Source organism: Python bivittatus, unplaced genomic scaffold (assembly GCF_059951505.1).
Source record: "Python bivittatus isolate LINGU-HERP-01145 unplaced genomic scaffold, Pbiv_v1 ctg000480_np1212, whole genome shotgun sequence".
In the NCBI taxonomy this organism is placed as follows: Eukaryota; Metazoa; Chordata; class Lepidosauria; order Squamata; family Pythonidae; genus Python; species Python bivittatus.
In genome coordinates this window covers 71,477,730-71,497,845 of record NW_028277075.1, presented here as the reverse complement: position 1 = coordinate 71,497,845, position 20,116 = coordinate 71,477,730, and the positions used below count along the sequence as shown (strand labels likewise).

The 20,116-nt window shown below is 40.3% G+C and overlaps 2 protein-coding genes across 5 annotated transcripts; one reads left to right on the top strand and one right to left on the bottom strand.

The window, feature by feature from the left end:
• Window positions 1–79: 79 nt before the first annotated feature.
• On the bottom strand, window positions 80–7,269 carry YPEL4 (yippee like 4). 2 transcript variants are annotated; one of them, XM_007423069.3, is made up of 5 exons: window positions 7,133–7,269; window positions 5,282–5,605; window positions 4,966–5,009; window positions 2,636–2,744; window positions 80–1,869 (listed from the first exon to the last, which is right to left on the bottom strand). In XM_007423069.3, exons 2-5 carry the CDS (start codon window positions 5,420–5,422, stop codon window positions 1,780–1,782), a joined length of 384 nt encoding a protein of 127 aa, XP_007423131.1. In that variant the 5' UTR covers window positions 5,423–5,605; window positions 7,133–7,269; the 3' UTR covers window positions 80–1,779. The 2 variants fall into 2 exon arrangements, with proteins under 2 accessions (XP_007423131.1, XP_088002391.1); XM_088146265.1 differs by lacking the exon at window positions 7,133–7,269 and adding an exon at window positions 6,901–7,121.
• On the top strand, window positions 7,190–18,726 carry CLP1 (cleavage factor polyribonucleotide kinase subunit 1). 3 transcript variants are annotated; one of them, XM_088146263.1, is made up of 5 exons: window positions 7,190–7,300; window positions 9,877–10,004; window positions 10,423–10,544; window positions 13,134–13,758; window positions 17,062–18,726. In XM_088146263.1, exons 4-5 carry the CDS (start codon window positions 13,153–13,155, stop codon window positions 17,731–17,733), a joined length of 1,278 nt encoding a protein of 425 aa, XP_088002389.1. In that variant the 5' UTR covers window positions 7,190–7,300; window positions 9,877–10,004; window positions 10,423–10,544; window positions 13,134–13,152; the 3' UTR covers window positions 17,734–18,726. The 3 variants fall into 3 exon arrangements, with proteins under 3 accessions (XP_088002389.1, XP_088002390.1, XP_088002388.1); XM_088146264.1 differs by lacking the exon at window positions 9,877–10,004 and having other exon boundaries at window positions 7,205–7,300; XM_088146262.1 differs by lacking the exons at window positions 7,190–7,300; window positions 9,877–10,004; window positions 10,423–10,544 and adding an exon at window positions 11,453–11,887.
• The last annotated feature ends 1,390 nt before the right edge of the window (window positions 18,727–20,116 follow it).

Sequence of the window (20,116 nt, the reverse complement as noted above, 5' to 3'; positions counted from 1 at the left end):
TCTTGTTCCTGCGGAGAAAGCAAAGGGCCTTCGGATGCACTGGGCACGGCCCCTGCCCGAGGCTCTTTTCACATTGTGCTACTGAGCCCAACCCAAGCAGTGCAATGTAAAAAGGGCATTGGGTTGGTGGCCACAGCAGCAAGAATTCTTTAATACTTCCATTGGTGGTAAAGTTGAAAGGCCAGGTGTGGAAAGGCATGAGGCATGATGGAGAAAAATATTATTTCCCCACTTCATCCTGCTAGAACGTGGTTTCTATGACAGGAGCTATCTGTTCACACCTTTCAGAGGAGTTTTCAATCTCAATTGCTGGGTTTGGATAAATTTGATACCAACATGATTTGGTATCAGCAATAGCTGAAAGATTGGTCAGTTCTCTTTTTGAGGCAGTACAGCAACCTACTATCAAATAATTGTTACTTGCTCACATATATTGGGTGTCTTTTGCATTCTAGAATATGGCTAAAGACTATGGAAAAGGAAGCTCACTCTTTTTATACATAAAACAAGGAAGATCCAGGCATAATCTGAGCCAGTTTACAGATTACAATAATTTTGAATATACAGTTTTATCCATGGGGAGAAACATGCTGGTTCATATTTTGCATGACTTGGTGTAAAGATTTCAAATTTATGTAGCCAGATAATACTTCTGGATTCCATGCCTACTGGAAACTTTGACCAGCAGAAAGCTAATTTCCTGTCAACAGAACTTCTGGCTTGGTACTGAATCTGAAAAGGAAGCGGGATGACAGAAGCTATTGGTAGTATGGGTTGTTTGTTTTAAAATATAAAACAATTTTATTATACAAAAAAATTCCTGCGCTGGTGACAGTGCTGAAGTGTTGCCCCCCCCCCCGCCCTACCCTTCATGTATGGTAGGGGAGTTGAGGGAGGGGGCATAGTGCTCAGGGATTGCAAGCACACAGTAATTCAAACCTAAAGTAATGAACTCAATAAAATAAACCTGGGGAAAATACCAACGCAGTGTCTGGGAAAGGGAACGGTAACTATCATTCGGAGAGAGACTGTTCCTCTGTCCCTACCTTCAGAATATCTTTTATCTCCCAGAAGGATCTATTTCATCCAACCTTCAGTGCCCAATATCAGCAGGCTGATGTACAACTTTTAATTTCTCCTCAGAAAGGAGAAGAACAAGAAGCTGCCTTATAATTAACTGAATCATTAGTCCATCCAGCTCAACACTGTCAACATCATCTGGCAGTAGTTCTCCAGGGCCATGGCTGAAGTTCTGTCACAGCCCTTCTTTATTTAAACTGGAGATACTGGAGACTGTCTCTTCAGCTTTTACATGTGAAACTGATCTGTTGACTCTCCCCCAAAGCATACCTTATGTCAGAGCCCTTGCTGTCACATTGCATTAAGTATTTTGTTTTTCTTACACAGTGGACTGCAAGGTTCAAACCTGATTCCAGGTTCTCAGTTCTGTTATCCTAACAGTGGATGTAATATAACCTACATGGGTCAAGGAGAAACCAATCCAGAATCTCCCATGTTAGTCTCCCACCACCACCACCACCACCTGCATATTTCCCCTTCTGCTGTAGGGGATAGGTAGGGTCCTCCAAACAGTCAATCCAGCATTTCAAAAAGACACTGGGGAGAAAGATCCTGGAAGCTCCACTCCCCTGGATGATGCTGTGCAGGAGATTGATGGAAGGGTAGCTGGGTTGGATGTGCTGGGATGCCACTTGTGGCAATGGGGTTACAAAAGGGCAAGGCATGCTACGCAGGAGGGTGTGAACCCAGACTTCCCTCTCAGTCCCAGCCATTGTCCTTCACCATATGTGACATCTCAATGATGTACTTCCCTTCTTTGTACTTCTGGCTGGTCTCGAAGGCTTGTTCCTGGCAAAGAAGGAAATAGGAGATATAAACCCAGCACTGAGCACTGATGATGTTACCTAGTCAGGTAATGAAATGTCTGCACACACACAACCAAGCTCAGAGAGCACCAAGGACTCCACAGTTCAATCCTGAACTACATATATTCTCTTCTGTTTGATATAAACCCAATAGAATAGACTGTGCTTCCCCCTCTCTAAAACCCTACAACACAAAATATAACTTTGCTATTGTGAGGTGAAATAGTAGGTGAAGATAACAAAGCCCTAGGAATCACGCTTCTGTTGCGACAGTGTGACAAGCAGCAACTGGCATCTATAAATAAATGCACAGCCCCATGGTTTTGTGAGAGGCCATACAAAAGCTAGCATATTTGTACCAGTCTTCCCAATTGGATAGCATCACAGTGCTTTCCTGAATCTCCCTGGCTTGGGTGCCTTGACGTGATGGATAGCATGAGTGGGGAAGATTCTAGAATGGAGCTTCAAGGTTGTCAGGAGGGGGGAGAGACATTCCAGGGCAAGCACCGCCTCAGCCCGCAACAAGACTGTGGGAAAACGAAGAGGTTGAGGCTGACCCCTCCCTAGAGTCTCACGGGGGATATTCTATAGTAGCTGTAGATAAGTTTAGTCTGGTGAGATTCTGTCTATTAGGTACAAGCTAATAAAGTATCTGAACTGTATGGGATGACCTCGTAGTTCTTGGGCTGAACCTGACACTTCTACAAGACTGACTGCTGGAATTACATTTGCAAAGGAAATTTACTCACATATTTCCAGCCCAGTGTAGTCTTGCAGCTTTCACAAAATATATCAGCAACTGAATGGAGACCAGTGAGCAGAAGGCGTTGCTCTGCTGGACCACAGCCCACATTAACCCTGTAATCAAAGAAATCAAAAGTCAACATCTCATTTTACCTTTACCATGGTTATGGCCCCAATTTTGTTCTGCCTGCAGCTCTCAAAAACTAGGATGGGGAATGTCCCTGTCCTAAGACATTTGAAATAACCATATAGGAGAAAGTTTTTTAAAACACAACGCTGCTTTTTTCAAGTGACTAGTTTATGAAGATACATTAACTGGATCGTGATTTACTTACTTGGCTATGATAATTTAATAGTTTCATTTTCCAGATCACAACTCAGTGAATGGATTTTTACAATGCAGGTACTTTGTAATAATTATATTGTGTATTTACATTTTATAAAGAAAAAAAAACTACTTTGCTAGAAAATCTTGAAACCAGACTCACTGAATAGAAGATGGATTCTAAATTTAATCTCACAGTGGCCTCCAGTGGCAGGCAGAAGGGTCTACAGACAGTAGATTGTATTCAGAATGTAAAAAATGGGGTACATCAGTGGTACTGTATTGATTACAAGTGTCTAGGCGGAAACAAAGTCTGCTAATTTTGTGCATTTCCATTTCCCATTTTCCTGACTTTGTTTTGTGAATTTGGCTAAAAACAAAAACTAGATGAAAATGTCCTCATTTTCATGCATGTCTGTTTATACATTTCAAACAAATGGTTTGATTATTTCAAATTAATACACATCCAGAAGGTAGTTACATTCTCCTGTAAAATGGAATTAGGACATTGTGGCAGAAAGAAAAATTAGATATTGTTATCTACAGTTGAATTTGATCTTACCTCAGTAATTTGGGTTCTACTGCTCTACTGATCTCACCTTCCTGAGGTGAAAGGTACCTAATTCTATTTCTAAATACTTTTATGCTGAGCTATGTAATAAGGATAGAGGCTCTACCACACAACTGTTTGAAAATCAGCCAGGAAGAAATAATAGATACTCTATTTAGATTCATTTCACATTTCCACATTTAAGGGCAAAACCAGATGATATCATTCTAAGGTACGCTATCATCACAGGAGCAATGTAACTATCACTTGCTTACTAGTCAGCTTTTAAACAAAAACTAATGCAGGAAATCCATCAGGGCTGTCTAAACATGAATATATAGATTGATTGTAATTTCCAATTGGTCAAACAGATCTTTTGCTATAGCCAACCCATATATTTCTATCATCTAAAGAAGAGTGGTTATTCCTAAGGCCAATGGAATCTGCTCCAGAACAATTTGCTTGGCTGAGATCAATATCCATGATGGGTATGCTACATCTCTGACTCAAGTCTCACTGACTTGGAGCTGAGCTTTCTCCTGCTGAAGGCCAATTAGAAATAAAGAGAATTAAAGTGATATGTTTATCAAAGCCTTCTGCACTGTAAGTTCTATTGGCATAAATTACAAAAATCAGAATTATAAGTCAGGAGGATGATCAGCAATTTTCTAGTCCATCTCTGTATATTGGAGCATTAATCATGTATCAACCTTTGTGTATGAATTTGGAATTGAATGACTTCTAAAGAACAGAGGAATGAACAATTGGGAGTTATACTGGAGGAAAAATAAATTGTAAGAAAGATTATTTTCTAGGAAATGATTAATGCATAGATCAGAGGGAAAGATCTCATCCCCCATAATTAGAATCAAGAGTAGACCATCTTTGAAGGTCAAGAATGTATCCTCCTCTGGGTGGTGGAGCTAAGAGAAGACTCTTGGTGGAAGAGAATTTCAGTGGCACAATATGTTGGGTTCCATTATAAAGCCTGATAAATGCTATGACGATATGGGAGGACCACTGCTGAGTTAAAGAATGGCAATGATAACATATCAAAAACAAAAGTAGGATAAAAATCTCCCAGTGTATGTGTGCTGGGAAACTGATTTGTTTTATTCCCTACTTCTATTTCAGAACTCGGTCAAATTAGCCTTGGAGGTATATGAGCTGCAACTGTAAGAATGTTGTGATACATGGGATACTGAGTGAGATATGATGGATATATGTCATATACATGTTATTATTTGGAGGAATACTGAATTATAACTCTCACTCCAACAGCCTTACTTCTTTTTAATAGATCTCCAATATTTAAGACTCTCCTCTTTTGCAGGAAAGATGCAAGAAAGCTATTTTCTTCCATTCTAAGGCAAAACCATGTTTGCCTGCTTCCACTGTTGCATGCTCCTCACCTGTATCCCATTCCCACCAAATAAAACCAATTGCAGGAGGACACTCACACAGAATTGAAAAGATAGGCGCGACCATGACTTCCCTGGAAGGACTGTGGAAATAAAGTATAAGAGTTATGTCCTCTCCCTTAAAAGATTATTGAATCCCCTTCCCGAACCCAACCACTCAGTAGAGATCCCAAGTTGTCAGAAAAATCAAACCATGTCTAGACAGACTGCTCTTGCTGGGGTATCCCAGGGGCTGGGGTTACGTAGCCCTGAACAGGCAATGCTGTGAGGAAGTACAATGCCCAAGTCTGGTTGGGCCATAGATAGATGATAACTACAACTAAGCTTGTCATTGTGATCCTGAGAGCACACATACCTTGGAGATGAGCTCATCATGTTTGGCCAAGTGTGCCCTGCAGTGGACACAGCTGTAAGTCCGGTGGCACCGGGGCAGGTAACTGCGGAAAGTTTTGGTGGGGAGACAGGCAGCTGGTGGCACTGGCTCACAGCTGGGCATGACAGGCTGGAGAGCAATGCCTTGTCGAGGTGGGGGAGCTGGTGCCGTGCAGCCCCCACACAAGCGATCACAAGTGAAGCAGCGAAGCAGGTTGGCTAGAGCCGTTTTTCAAAAAAATAAAGTTTGGGGGGGCTGCACTGCCAGGGCCCCCCCAGATGAGAACCAGACCGAAAGGGGAGACACCTATTGAAAGAAAAGGGGAAGAAATAAGCAAAGGAGCAATGCACAGAAATTTGCCTTCCTGTGCTATCATTCGTGTTCAAAATGGGCATTAAAGTTGAGGGTGCACCCAACAAAACTACGTCAAGTGATTTGGGTTGGCCTAATGGAAATCCCCAAGTTACATTATTGTTCTACAAGATCAGTTTCATGAATTTTTTCAAGGTGAAGAAAACTACAAAAATTTATTTAGATTTCTTTTCTCCCCAGTCCAAGAACCTTACAACAGATGCTCAACTGCCATAAAATGATGAACTATTTTCCTGTCAAGGACTGTAAAAACAATACAGTATACTTTTTTTTTACATACAGTGCAAACTTCTACATGTCACTAAATTATTCTTAGGTGTGCTTAATACTGTATATTTGGGTTGTACCAGATCCCTTACCTGAATTAAAAGCATTATTCTTTTCATTTTAATTGCCCAGTTGATCTAGAGACAGCTTTTTGGTTTGTTTTGTCTTTTACCACACTAACACTCGTGTGCTGTTAGACATTGTGTCACATAACCCCGTATCATCATCAGAGTCATGATGTTGAGATGGGCAGCCATATAAATTGAAGTAAGTTCTTGTCATACATAAAAATAAGACCTGCCAAAAGCCATCAAGCACTCACTGAGTAACATTTCATCACATTATTTCTCGCATGACAACCCAACATTCAGCTTAACAGCCCGCACTCTTAAAGGTCTTCTGAGTAGCTGCTAGCAATAGCTATTGGTAATGCATCTTTTCCCCACACATTCCTACTTACTAAATGTTCCCTCCCTCCATAATCCGTGTTTGTGAAAGTCCTCTTCCAGGGACTCAGTATTATGGTTCATCGTGCACGTTCATTCAAAGTCACCTACTCCCCAGTTCTGACGGCTCCCAACCCCGTGAGCTCGCTGCCTGTCGGTAGGAAACAGGCATGACACCTCAGAAGCTGACTTTTCAGGAGCCCCACGTATGCGCGTTTGTCCCCGTGTTATTCGCGATCCCGATTCCGTCCCGGAGCGAATCACACGTGGGAGTCAAGTCTGTCAGCAGCTTCCTAACCGCTCGGATTTTGACTAATGCAGTAAAAATCATTTTGCTGCACCCTGTACAACTTGTATTGCGTCGATTTTCATTCTCCCCCATTCCCGTCCGCTTCCTTCTCCCCAGAAGGAGCATTGAACGGAGGGGAGAGAAGAAATGGGGAGGGGGCGAGAAAATAAGTGAAGTGGGAGGAGCCCGACGACAAACCGCGTTAATCACCGCAGAGTCTGACTCACGTGGCTGCCTGCACGGAAAGAAAATAAAGGCGGCGTGGGGAAGTTCCCCGCGGGACTTGGTCCTGGAAGGGATGTTGGCGAAAGGATGGACGGACGGGTCGGGTTTCGGCTTTTTCGCTGCCCAGTGGAAGATGGCTCTTAGGCCAGGCGAGAGGACTGCCAGGCGCCGCGGGAGGGGAGGGAAAGTTTCGGCGGTGGCGGCGACGCCTGCTCTGCCCTCTTCGCTGCTCACCTTGAGACCTGCTCCCTGGGGGATTCTCTCCGCCCCTGCCTGTTCCGGCTGTCGCTCTGCGCGGGGTCGTACCAAGGGGACAGCCGCTTCAGGGCAGCCCAAGGGCTGTTTTTGTGCACCGTCTGTAGCCGAATGTGGCGGTGTGTTGTGGAACCGCATCATAACATTGTGAGTCATCCATCCATCCCTCCTCCTCCTCCTCTTCCCCCCCCTTCAACCTCCCGCTACGTCAGAGCGGGGTCGGAGACACGGATCACGGAGGGAGGGGACAAGCTGGAGTCACCCCGACAGGGACGCTGGGTGTAGGGGGCGCCCCGGCAGGGCACGCGGCACTCTGGGGCAGAAAGGCAGTGGGGGAAGGGGCAGCTGAGAGAGGGCGGGGGGGGGGAGCCCTGGCAGGGAGAGTGGCGCGCAGGGATCACTCTCCCCTCCATTGCTGCCTGGGGCAAACTCTGACGCAGGGAGAGAGACGCAGCGTAAGGGTCACCGCCGGCTGGAAATCTGCAATCTCGCTTTTCGAGGCGCTTCATCCAGATCAACCCCCGACCCCAACATGTCCCGTCCTTCAGGAAATGCTTCCAGGACCCCCATTGCCTCCTTCTCTGGCACATATGATACTTCAGCATATGGAAGCCCGAAGCCCCAGAATTTGGCACTCCTCGGCTTCGAATTCCTACTAGCCTCGCCATTGCTCAACCCTCCTCTCTTGTCCTCCAAACTGACATCCCATAATGGCTAGCTTCGCAGCTTTATGATATCCCAAAGGAAAACATATTTTCCAAACCAATATGGACTTGGAGTTCAAAAATAAATAATTGCTTGGGTATATGATTTTGGCCCCATAAAACCACACAGGAGTTTAGATGTTGATATCTATAGGGACTGAATTGCAATCCTTTAGTATGCAACTAAGCAGCAGAAAGAAACATCTAATCCCTTTACAGAGATTAACAAGCCTTCCTAAACTTATCAATAAAACTGTATATACAAAAAAAAAACCACTGAAGCCTGCTTTCATGCAAGCTTGAACTACATTACTGAGACACAAAATAATAAACAGAGTCATACTTTCCCCAGGAAATGATATAACTGTGGAGAGCCAGTTTGATCTAGTGGTTAAGGCACCAGGCTAGAAAGCGGGAGTCTGGGTTCCAGTCCCACCTTAGGCATGAAAGCCGGCTGGGTGACTTTGGGCCAGTCCCTCTGTCTCAGCCCAACTCACCTCAGGGGGTTGGGGAAAATAGGAGGAGGAAGGAGTGTTAGGTATGTTCTCTGCCTTGAGTTATGTATAAAAAATAACACAGGCAGGATAAAAAAAAATCTTAAAACAACCAACCAACTCATGTTGGCTTACATTTATGCAGGTTCTAGAATAGTACAGAATTCATTATATGGGTCTTCACCACAGGCTTTGCATTCATGATTGCTGTAAGGGCTTCTACAATCAGTAAGTCCATCCCCCATATGCATTGCTCATTAGTTCTGACCAGTTGCTTGCATATCCTTGTCTTGAGAGGCTACCATTATGTCTGGCATTAAAAATCATGACAGCCCATCTTGGAACCAATAAGAGTTTATTAGAAACCTTGATGGCCACAGGCGGAAACTCATGTAAGTAGGCCTAATCCTAAATTGCTATGCTAGATGATAATATTCTAGGATTACCCTGTTATTCACTAAATTGCAGACAGCTCAGTCTTTCCTTCTGATTTTGAGACTGAAAGGAAATGTGCACATTCTGAACCTTTGCCATACTGCTATTGAACTGTTATTACATTTATAACTTGACTAGCATACACCATGCTATTTTCATTAGTATTAACTTCTACTTAGTAGAAGACAATGGATTAGAAGAAAACATTCCTTTGGGAATAGATTGATATTACAGTTAAATCACTAGCCCAATATTTAGACTGCCATTCCAAGTTGTTTTGGTTTTTTTCTTTCTTTCAATGGCCTTCATCAATCATGCTGGACATAGAAACAACTGGAAGCTGTTTATCATTCCATCCACCCTTCATGTCAACAGGAACAACTATCTCTGACATTGGCAAGTGTTTCAAAGATGACTTCATTTTTGCTGGATATAATGGGGTTGTAACAGAGGAATCTCTTGTATTGTCTTATACTTTGTTTCTCTGCTTCCCTCCTAAACATTTGCTTTTTTAACTCCAGCAACCTCTCTGGTCTATTTCAACTTAGCTGACAGTCAAAGCAGCCTCTCCCATGCTTGTCACAAGGGCTTTTTTACCCTGTTGTCTGAGTGGAACATGTTCCCCTACTACAATCATGTCAGGGATCATTAAGAAAAGAACTAAAATGATAATAGAAATGTCTTTACACATATGAGTGACTGCAATCACTCACTGACTATAGTTTACATTTCTGGTCACCACACTTTAAAAGAGTAATGCAGAATTGGAAAAGGTGCAGAATAAGACAGCTAAATGATCTAAGAACAGTTTTCCTGAGGGAAGAAATAACATTCGGGGTTTTCAATCTAAAAGAAAGATGAATAAGGGAAAATATAAGACATTATTTTATATAGTTTTTAGATAGATAGATAGATAGATAGATAGACAGACAGACAGACAGACAGACAGACAGACAGACAGACAGACAGATAGATAGATAGATAGATAGATAGTTTATACACAGAAAGCCAAACATCAAAAGGAGTCTAATAGATTAACAGGTTTTATTAAAAAGGATAAGCTTTGGTGAGCTGCTGTTTACTTCATCAGAATGGATACATAGAATGGAGAAGATGGATAAGGAGGAGGACTAAATTGGTGACTAAAGCTGAATGATGGAAGATGGGAATTAGTTAAAAAGAAGATTTTGAGCAAGATGAAAACTGCAACTTAAAGAGGTAATGATGCTAAATTTCATGGCATTAAAATGTAACTAGACAGATTCATGAAGGATAAGACTATGAGTGGCTACCAATCATGACTAGTACTACAGAAATACTGAATGCTGATCGCTAGCCAACATGAATCAAAGGGCACTACTATGCAGATGTCAAGTGTGGGCTTCCCAGAAACATTTGGGTGGCTACTGGAGGGAGAGAATGAACAAAATAGAGAGGTTTTCGTTTAATCCAACAGGGCAGTTGCAGCTAAATCTGGAAATGAAGCAAAATAACCTTCAAAAGTGATATTGGTCAATTTTGAAAAAAAATATTCTATAATCATATTCCCATTTCCACACTAACAGCCTCCCCTTACCCTCACTCAACAGGAACCTTGCTGTCCCTATTGCCAATTTCCATTCTGTTTGTATTACAGGTAGTCCTCATTTAGCGACTGCCTCATGCAGCAACCATTCACAGTTACGATGGTGATAAAAAAGTAACTTTGTGACCAGTCCTTGCATTTATGATGTTCACAGCACACCTATAACAATGCAGGTAAAGACATTATCTCATTCATGCGTTGGGCCAAGATGAAAGTAACAGCCAAGCTATATATCACCAGCATGTTGATGTCATGGTTAGATGAAAATGAGGACATGGCATAAGACTGCAATCTTATGCTCACTAACTTGTAATCCCCATTACATTCAATATAGCTCACTTATGAGTGAACATCAGATTCTGCTTTAAGTGGTATCCTTGTGGCATCTTATGGCCTCTGTTCTACTATTGATGCCAAACACAACTCTAAAAGGTTCTGCTGTGGAGTACAACTGCAACAGAATAAAAATTTGGAAACTCCTTACTGGACAGTTACTTGCGTTTTGCACATTTTTTCTACTGATTCACTGTAGAATAGAAAGCAGCAGGTAGAGTCTCTTTTAGTACTGAGAACTTGAAAGTTCAGCAGCTCTTCCCTTCAGATACACAGCTAGTCATAATGTAGCAATACAGAGAAATAAGTATGCTTTTTGCAAGGGTCAAACCACCAAGTAATATTAAGCAGAGGAGACTACTGTCTATAGAAGCATGGAGTTAGAAACATCTCTTTTGAAGAAATATCACATTAAAATGCCCCACATATAAAGGAGTCAATAATGCATTTATTTATGGGTAATAATATGAAAATAGTGGTCGGTGGCACATTTAAATTCAGAAAGCCTTTTGCATAGTATTAACATTTTGCAGTTCATGAAATCTTATGCCACAATAAATCTATGACATTTCAGAAGACTCTGCATTTTCTGTTTGTTGTAATAACTTAATTTCATCACTGGATAATCAAAGAACATATTATTTGCTATCAAAAGTAACATCAATTTTTCACGCTCTGAAGGATTTAAATGCTTAGAATTAGCGTTGTTATACAATGAGGCCATGAGATCTGAACCCTGAGTGGCAGTGATTAAAGCAGAGGTACCCCAGTTTGGCTCTGGAGATAAATACTAATACGAGCTTCTGATATGGCGAAAAAAGCATATCTTAGTTCATCAGTGTATTAAAATATCTAAGCAAGTGATATCCTGAAGTGTTCTTTGTGGCGTTGACAAAAGAGAGAGAGAGAAATAGGCTGGCTGTCTCTGTTATCCTAATCGTTTGGCGTCAAGAAACTACATTTCCCAGGAGAAGGCGAACAGGATTTCCTCACTCGCCTTTTCATTCGTATGCACGGATAAACTACATTTCCCTTGTGCCACTGGGCGAGGAGACGGTCTTGAAACAAGAGGATGCACGTGACTGCCTAATTGCCATGCTTCCATCACTTCCGGAGCAACAGACATTTCCGTTGCCTAGTCCGATTCAGGACTAGCGCGGTTGGATCCCTGTGGATTTAATAGGTGGGTGGCTTTTTACCCGGCTTCTTCATGACTCTGACTCCGTTGCTATGGGGTGCTCAGCATTTAAGCCGTGTCGTCTACCGGGTGGCTTCTTTCTTTCTGGGGAACGTTTCATTCTTGGTCCTGCCTTAGTCTCGCTTTTTCTCGTATGTTGTTTTGGTCGTCGCCGAAATGATGGGATGGAGATCGGCATCCTTTTGGGAGAGGCGTCTCTTAGCTTTTGTCAGCTCACACTATAAATCCTTAACTTGTTTCAGTGATTGTTTTTATGATTGATTGACTGATTACGTGCCATCAAGTCGTTGTCGACTCGTAGCGACTACATAGATAGATTTTCTCCGTGAGTTTTTATGATGCTGAGGCAATAATCATGTGACTGACTAGAACTAACGTACGGCTCAACAGTGTTCATCCCCTGGACCAAATCTGACCTTTAGCTGCGTGGCAAACCCCTAACCAATGTCGAAAAGCTAAGCATGATTGCTCTTGATGAGGACTTGGATGGGAGACCACTACAAAATCCCAGTGTTGTAATAGAGACTGCATCCTGGAAGACTGCAGTAGGAAACTATTTCTGAATTTTTGTCAGCAAGAGACTTTAACTGCAGCCTCAGAAACTAGAGCTGTACTTTGAAAAGAGCAGCTGTCCGATTGTAACATACACCCACAGTGTCTTTAGAGAGTTTCTTTTAATAAAAATAGTAATAATAATATATTAAACTTGTATGCAAGTTTTCAATACACAGTCTCCCTTTTACCATGTGCTACAGAAAGAAAGAGGAATTAATATTTTGTTTTTGTTCATGTGGTAATAACATTAGAAGAAATAGCGTAATGAAACAAAGTAGTTTAGGCCAACATAATGGCCACCAGAGAAAATAGTTGGTCTCTCTGGGAAAATTTCCTATGTATTTCCAACTATATTCAGTTATCCCAAATCTCTCCCAACTGGATTCTCTTAGATGTTTGGGACTAAAGTTCCCATGAGTTTCAACCAGCATCACCAGTATCTGGTACTGATGAGAGTTGTAATCCAACATACAAAGAGAGATCCAAGTTAGGAACAGTAAGTTAAATCTTAAATATGAAATCAAAATTGTTCATCTCTTGGAGGATATATTTAAGGGAGGAAATCCCTTTCACGGTTTTATATAAAAGAGATTTTGAAAGAATCTTTAATATGTCTGAATGAGATCCAACAACAAATGTTTTAAAAATGATTTGTTAAATTATGTTTTGTCCTCAGAATTTGTGAATAAAACAAGATGGCAGAGGAAACTGGAGATGAAAAGAAACTGGTTGCCAAGTTTGAGCTGGAGAGAGAGACTGAGCTCCGCTTTGAAGTTGAGGCCTCACAAACTGTCCAGCTGGAACTTATGACAGGCATGGCTGAAATCTTTGGAACTGAGCTGACACGAAACAAGAAATTCACCTTTGATGCTGGTGCTAAAGTTGCTGTCTTTACCTGGCATGGCTGTTCTGTGCAACTGACTGGTCGGACTGAAGTAGCCTATATCTCCAAAGATACGCCCATGCTTCTCTACCTCAACACCCACACAGCTCTGGAGCAGATGCGGTGGCAGGCTGAGCGTGAAGATGAGCGGGGACCTCGGGTGATGGTGGTGGGCCCCACAGATGTAGGCAAGTCAACAGTCTGCCGCCTGCTATTGAATTATGCTGTGCGTCTTGGACGCCGGCCCACTTTTGTGGAGCTGGATGTAGGCCAGGGCTCAATCTCAATCCCAGGCACTATGGGAGCACTCTATATTGAGCGACCTGCAGATGTTGAAGAAGGATTCTCAGTTCAAGCCCCCCTGGTTTATCATTTTGGGTCCACCACCCCTGGCACAAACATCAAACTCTATAACAAAGTAAGTACCATATGTCTGAAGTAAGGTATGATATGGTGAATCTCTGCATAAACTTTGGCTCCATAAATGATCTCAGAATAGAATTTTGGGGTAGAAATTTTAGGCATCATTTTTAATCGCACCATTGTTTGGTTTCTTTGGACCTTTATGGAATAGCTTTCTGTGTTTTCATTAAATGGAGAAAAGGTATGATAATTATAAATAAAACCTCTTCATTCCCTTGATTACCAAAGAGTATGTATAAACAAGGGATGACTATAATCATTTGCTCCGATTATGAATTGCATTTGGACTGTGATTGGCCACTATCAGAGAAGTAGTCTGTGCTAACATACCATGTCCTTATGAGAGGGAAATTACCATGATGAGTTGTTTACCATATAAAACTCACTCATAGAGGAGGAAGGAGTAGAACTTCTCTTTCTTGAATTTTGGAGCTGATGAGTAGAAAGTATTTAGATAATTATTAAGGTTTTGAAAAGGTATGAAAACTCATTGCAGGATCTTTGACACTTTGACTACTGTATTTTGTACAATTATATTAAAAAAACAATAGATTATTCAGGCATGCTATAAGAAACATAGCTGTTGCAGTTTGTTAACTGTGACTTATGGTTTAGTGTGTTGTATAAACACAGCATGCATCTGTTGAGAATAGAGCCAGGTAAAAGCAGTCCTGTTAATCCATAATCAATGTTTATTTAACATTAATCATGTTAATATGGTTCATCAAACTGTGATTAACTGGAAATCTGATTTTGGATAGACTAGCATCATTGATTTGATTTGGATAGTTATAACAAGACTGAGCTGACCGTGGACACATAATTTCATCATTATGTAAAAGATAATGATTTGGAGAATCAGACAGATAAGCAAAATATTGCTAAATTGGATACAGAAATTTACTTAGAAGTAATATATGTAAGACAATTAGTTAATGTTTTTGTCTTGGATAAGGTACTTATCTCTGATGAAGGGAAATCTTGTAATTTCCCTAATTCCTAGAACTATCCTACGTGGGATTTATTTTATTTATTTATTTAAGCAATTTATATGGCCATCCAACTCACTTGCGGTGACTCCGGGCAGCTTACAGGAATAAAAATCCCAAGTACAAAACCCACTACACCCCCCACCCCCCTGGCGACAGCAACTCATGCACAAAAATAGCAGCAAAACACAGAAAACTCTAACTTTGCTGCTGTCTAGCGGTCACCCAAATTTCTGCTGCTGAAATCTGGCAGACCTATTTTCTTTTAAGCATAGTGATTATAACTTTCAAAATACCAAGCAAAAGAAAGGGTTTTTTTAGAGTCGTCTCTTTGACCCATTACCAGACTATTTATTCATAAATGTATATTCATTCAAAGAGACTCTAAGCAGTATATAGAAGCAAAACGTATGGAGTCTTCACAGTTTTTGCAGAATTCTGTCTCTGATGCATAATCAGTGTTTTACAGAAGCTTCCTAATACATAATTGGTAAAACCAGATCATGTTGTATAGTACACTAGGTGTAATAAATAAGAATAAAATAACTTTTTTAAATAAAAGGATAAATAATAACTAACTAAAAATAAAAGAGAGGATGGTAGTTGAATTCTTGAGCATGTATTTTGCATCTCTGGAATGGAGAGTTCAGATTTAATCCCATGGTTATCACATAAACTCTTCTGAATATCTGTTTAAAGAGGTGGCTTTGGAATTAATGGGAAAAATCTGACATCAAGAGCAACAGGAAACAAACCTGCCAGATCTGCATTGCAAAAGTCCAGTCAACCACTAGATGGCAACAAAAGACTGAATTTTCTGTACAGTATCTCTTTGCTTTCATCTAATATTTGTTCATCTTAAATGGAGCAGCGCCACCAGCTATTAGGAAAAAAACTAGAGAATTAAAGTACCTTATTCAAAACAAAAATGTTACTACTTGTCTTCCTAAATTACTTCAAAATACATCTCAGTATCTAATTAAGCTTTTCTGTCTTTGATCTTGTATGGCACCTTTTATTTCCCAAGTCTCAATAAAGCCAAATGAAGAGACTTGAGACGAGGCTTCTTTAAGATAACAGATGTATTTTGATCAAGACACAGCTGGGTGACCCCAATCAACACATTAACAAAAGATGTTGATGAAATCACACCTCACAAAACAAACATCAGAGGCTTTATAGACATTTAAATCTGTAATCAGATAGTACATCCCCTCATACCCATACAAGGGATTTTTGGGACAGTCTGAGCAAGTGAAAGGTGGTTCTTAGGAAGGTAAACTTAAATGTAACTTTTTCTTCTGGTTACCAAGGGAATGGCATACCAGATTTTTCTTATCTCTAGAATGTAGGGCCCCACAACTGTTGCAAACTTGGTACAACAAACAGCTTGTACTCAGCTAATTGCTTATTCGAAGACAATCGGGCATTCAGCAAAGAGATAAGGGGGGGGGGAGAAGAAACCAGTGCTCTTTACAAAGCAAAAGCAAGTTAACCCTTTAGAAATAAAATAGAGTGCACTGTTACAGGTATGGTTATACATTATGTGAAGCATATATATACTGTATATATATAAAATATAAAATTGTGTATATATAGAATATAAAATTGTGTATCAAAATAATGCCCTTCAATCTCTTCAGCCTAAATGTCTTCCCATTTTATAAGTGATGCTATGCTTGCCTACCCTCATGTATATTTTGAAGTTTATAAAGTGAGTCAACCTTTTGCTTGCTGTGAAGGTTTTTATCAACACATCAAGACTATTTGCATTTATGTCTTCCCTTCTTTTATCCAAAATCCTCAGAACAACATTACTCTATATTACAATCCTTTACAATTGTAGGTTAAGTCTTGCTATATTCAGGATAAAGAGGTTTAGGAATGCAATCTTGGTGGGCCTGAATAGTATATCAGGATGAGCAGTAGTGATTTATCCAAGATTACAAAATGAGTAGAGATTTGAAATATGAGTAGTGTTTTCAGGATCTTTGCAGTAGCAACTATTTTGAACTGTTAAGAAGAAAGAAAGGGTTATAACATAATGGGAAAGTATTAATTTTGGCTCATGAGTTTTAGTCTTTGGCTAAAGTATTGGCTTAAGAAACCAAATTAGGCTCTAATGGGCTATGGTGACAAATTAACAGTCTTTGCCTAAGGCAGTCTCATATCTTTATAAAACTCCCCCTTTAAAAATGAATCACTGACATACAGGTATGAACTTTCTATGGGCTGAGGCTTCCAAAAAGGGCCAGCTTCATTTCTTTTCTTTTCTTTTCTTTTCTTTTCTTTTTCTTATTTTTTTATAGATCACATCTCGCTTGGCTGATGTGTTTAATCAGCGCTGTGAGGTGAACCGCAGAGCTTCAATCAGTGGCTGTATCATCAATACTTGTGGCTGGGTGAAGGGATCTGGATATCAGGCACTTGTACATGCTGCTTCTGCTTTTGAAGTTGATGTTGTTGTAGTGTTGGATCAGGAACGCCTCTACAACGAACTGAAGCGAGACCTGCCTCACTTTGTTCGAACTGTGCTGCTTCCCAAATCAGGTGGAGTAGTGGAGCGCTCTAAAGATTTCCGGCGGGAGTTTCGTGATGATCGCATACGTGAATACTTCTATGGCTTCCGAGGATGCTTCTATCCACATGCTTTTGATGTCAAGTTCTCTGATGTTAAGATATATAAAGTGGGAGCTCCCACCATCCCTGACTCGTGTCTGCCTCTGGGCATGTCGCAGGAAGACAATCAACTCAAGTTAGTACCAGTTACACCTGGCCGTGACATGGTTCACCACCTATTAAGTGTTAGTACTGCTGATGGCACTGATGAGAATATCTCTGAGACCAGTGTGGCTGGTTTCATTGTGGTAACTGGAGTAGATCTGGAACGCCAGGTGTTCACAGTGCTTTCACCAGCACCTCGCCCATTGCCAAAGAATTTCCTGCTCATCATGGACATTCGTTTCATGGATCTCAAGTAATGTCCAGACTGGAAGAACTCCACCAGGTCCCTGGTAGCTCCTTTACAAATAAAATTACAATCCTAAATGGAATAATTGCCATACAAAATAGAGCTGACAGAAAAGAGGAATAAGAAGTTAGTACTGTACAAGTTGAAAGAAAAAAAAATCCTATTTTTTATCAGCCATTAGAAAGAACTCTTGAGCATGAAGCTGAGAAGATTCATGGATTTTGGCTCATGAACATCTATAATAGATAAAAGAATTGTGGGCTAGCCAGCTACTTTGTTTGTGTTTCCCTTTGGATCTCTTTTCCTCTTATGTTTTCATTCTTCAAAACTGGGATTCTGCCCAACATGGGCATCCATGGGCATCCATCCAAAATGTGAAAGCATGGAAGTAGTTAGAGATGTACACTCTGAGTGATCCCTCTATCCCTGAACTCCCCATATTTATGGAGAATATCTGAAGAATACATATATTTGTATTTTGCTGGCATAGTTACAGAATTCTACAGGATTAGGAACTTTAATTGCACTGAGGTTCCAATTCTTAAGAACTATAATTGTGCTTTAAATTAAGTTATTCTCCATCATTTTGAGGAGGTTGGAGCAGAGTTTGTGATCCCAGTTCCTTTTACATTACAGATCTTTTTTAAGCCTGAAGCTATTGTCTTTCAGTAAATTCCCAAAATGTGAGTAGTTTCATATTTGTGTCCCTATCTATGTAACACTGTGATTTCTAGGGCCTACAAGAACTGAATTTAGAAAAGAAATCTTACAATCTTGCAAATTATTTTGCATTTGCACTAGGGTTTTATAATAGAGAACATAACCTTTACATGCAAGAAACATGAGAATACAGATTTCACATTGTCCAAGTAGCCAAGATACTCCCATTTGTCCCTTTCTTGATAGTAACAAAAATCCTGTCATCAGATGACCCAGAAGATTCCCTGCTGATCCACTGGTAATTCTTATTTACTGAACTTCAGCAGCATCTTTAAAACAAGTTTTAACAAAATGCTGGTTCTTCCGAAATCTATAGAGTAACACTCCTCTCAATAGACAAAACTTGCTATTCTTCTCTGTTGGCCAAGATAACTTTATTTAGCCACTCAGGTAGGAGTGAAATCTAACAAATAAACAACAACCTTGGGGAGGGTTACAGTCTCCTCTACTAAAATATCATTATCTCAACAGCACACTTCTATTTAAGGATACTTTTACTCAGTAGTTTCTCACTAGATTTAATGACATCAAGAGTGATTGCAGTGGAGTAATGACTGTTGTAACACTTTGCTATGTTATAGAAACATTTGAAACATAATCATTAAACTGGTTTGACTTTAATCCAACTTGACTTTTAAGGTACATCAGTATTTTCCTTTAATCCAAATGGCACTATGGAGCTGTATGGAACCACACCCTGTAAACAAGATTGCTTTTCATTCCCCACATCTTGATCACAATCACTTACAAAGTATGAAGATGGAGTGAATTCTCCTGCTGAAGGGTTTAGTCCAGAACTCCACATGGATTCTGATACTGGTTCTTTTTCTGTACAATGTTTTTTAGTCCTACTGCTAATAGGATTGTGTTGAACACTCATTCAGATGATAAAATAAATTTAGAGTTTCAACATAACTCTGTTGAATTTAGGTGAAGCCTTTCTTGTCTTCCTGTTGTACTCTGTACTGGTAGATGTTCAGAGATATTCATCCAGTTGATTCAAAATAATATGCACCACTGGTTCCCATCAGCCAACAAGCTTTTGTGTTTTGGAGACTAAAGTTACATATTAGAATTCTATCCCTGAATTCAATTGTGAATCTAAGTATTTTAGCATCCTATTGTCTTCCATTAGTTTGCTGATGTTTTTCACATGTTAAATGGCTAACTTGTAGGCATACTGTAATGCAATCGGTACTTTTTAAGTCTTCACACATTGTTGATGAATTACCTCATTTAGTCCTGGAGGTTTTGTCCCAAAGTATAAATCAACTGGTAAAAATGACTGGCTTCCAAGCATTAAAAAACAAGGGGATACTTCTGTACTGTCATTCCTAGTACAATTATATTCATACACAAATGATTACATATATATGTTATATATGTAATCTTGTCTGCTTATCCAGTGCCTAGAGTCTGATTCAATCTTTCGCTTTTGCTTTGAGAGTGGTAAATTGTGGTGTGAGATTGCTGATCTGACAATGCAGTTTGAATTTAGATAGGTGCTTTGCAGATGTCACTGCCACCTGTTTCATTCTGTAGAGTTCTGTCAGATTTTGGAGAATATCTGGGCAGTCTTCTCTGCCTGTATTACTGCTTCTTCTTCCTCTCAGAGTAGTATCTTCAAATACATTTGCTCTGCCTGATCAATACACAATTTCAAGTTTGTACAG

Coding starts and splice junctions, on each gene's coding strand:
- CLP1 (XM_088146263.1), top strand. CDS start 13,153: ATGGCAGAGGAAACTGGAGATGAAAAGAAACTGGTTGCCAAGTTTGAG. Junction 13,759..17,061: donor ACATCAAACTCTATAACAAA/GTAAGTACCATA, acceptor ATTTTTTTATAG/ATCACATCTCGCTTGGCTGA.
- YPEL4 (XM_007423069.3), bottom strand. CDS start 5,422: ATGCCCAGCTGTGAGCCAGTGCCACCAGCTGCCTGTCTCCCCACCAAA. Junction 2,745..4,965: donor GCCTATCTTTTCAATTCTGT/GTGAGTGTCCTC, acceptor CTTTGATTACAG/GGTTAATGTGGGCTGTGGTC. Junction 1,870..2,635: donor CTACACTGGGCTGGAAATAT/GTGAGTAAATTT, acceptor CTTCTTTGCCAG/GAACAAGCCTTCGAGACCAG.